General features: G+C 32.7%; 1 protein-coding gene across 1 annotated transcript in view; it reads left to right on the top strand.

The window, feature by feature from the left end:
- Window positions 1–307: 307 nt before the first annotated feature.
- The window catches only part of LOC107287654 (beta-1,4-galactosyltransferase 3), a gene marked incomplete at its 5' end in the record, with an annotated part of 10,294 nt that continues 9,396 nt past the window's right edge, over window positions 308–1,205 (top strand). The window contains 1 exon segment of the mRNA XM_015816181.1: window positions 308–543. Within this exon segment, the coding sequence (XP_015671667.1) occupies window positions 308–543 (236 nt within the window).

The raw sequence follows: 1,205 nt of genomic DNA, 5'->3' as shown, positions 1-1,205 counted from the left end.
ACAAATTGGATCTTTGAAAATGGCTTGAGTAACTCATACTTAAAAATAAATTTTAAGAGCTATACTAAAGGATAGAAGAGTTGAGATCCAAAGTTCATGTGAGCTCCTTGTTTTAATGCTAAAACATTGTTTAATGAAATATTCAAACATAGCCAGTATTTTCTATGAGAGTACATTTAGAAATACTTCTAGAGAGAAAATAGTAAACATCATTTTTTTCCAGAAGTGCTAATTTTGAAATGTGAACAAATTTGCTAAGTTTTTCATAATTTTATTTTTCTCATTTGTCAATCCATATTTTATACAGTTGGACTGTTAACCATCACCTTTGATACACTACACAGTGAAAAAACAATTATCCACAAAAATCCATATGTCCAATTGGGTGGCTGTTATAGCCCACCTCATTGTCTAGCCCATTACAAAACTGCTATAATTGTACCATGCAGGAAGTGTGAACAGCAGTTGAACCAATTTCTCTATTACCTTCATCCCTTTCTCCAACGTCAACAGCTTAGCTATTGTATCTACTTGATTCATCAGGTAAGTCAAACTATTAAGCAAGTCTCTAGTTGAGCACAAATAGTATCTTATGATACTGGGAATAATTACGTATAGTTCTATTGACTATCTTAGCAGGCCTGGACAGACTTCCCCAGCTTCATATTCTGAGTCAATATTATTTGGAAACTGGACAAATCTATAATCCCTTGGGTCATCATTTCAGAGTTATTTCTGTACTAGATTCCTCAAGCCTTCAAGTTGGAGAGCATGTCTTGAAAATTTCTTAAAAATTCAGAGTGGTATTCAGAGACACATCTGCCTTGAAAGTAGCCTAAATTGAATATATAGTACAGTCAAACTTTAGGAGCTGACAATAGGAAATATTTTGTGACATTTTGTATTATAAAATATTTTTATGTGACAATATTTTATAAAATTTTCCAAATTTTAATTTCATGGGAATCAAGGGCCCTGGATTTTGGACACATTCTGTGAGATAGCCCATTTAAGGTATCTATTTGGTTGAAACACTTTTGCCTGTGGTGTACCATTTCAGTTAAAGGTTATAGACGCAAGAGTTTTAGTAGTATATAGATTCTGAGAAGCCTAAATACATGGGAGGAGTCCTCATAATGGTAGAAACTGCTCTATATGTTAAAAAAAAAGATGAAATCTCAACAGTGGTAACATTTTTCAAAATA

This window comes from Protobothrops mucrosquamatus, unplaced genomic scaffold (assembly GCF_001527695.2).
Source record: "Protobothrops mucrosquamatus isolate PMUCROS unplaced genomic scaffold, P.Mucros_1.0 scaffold411, whole genome shotgun sequence".
Taxonomy (NCBI): Eukaryota; Metazoa; Chordata; class Lepidosauria; order Squamata; family Viperidae; genus Protobothrops; species Protobothrops mucrosquamatus.
Note: the sequence above shows the minus strand (reverse complement) of the source record. Positions and strands in the feature narration are given on the sequence as shown.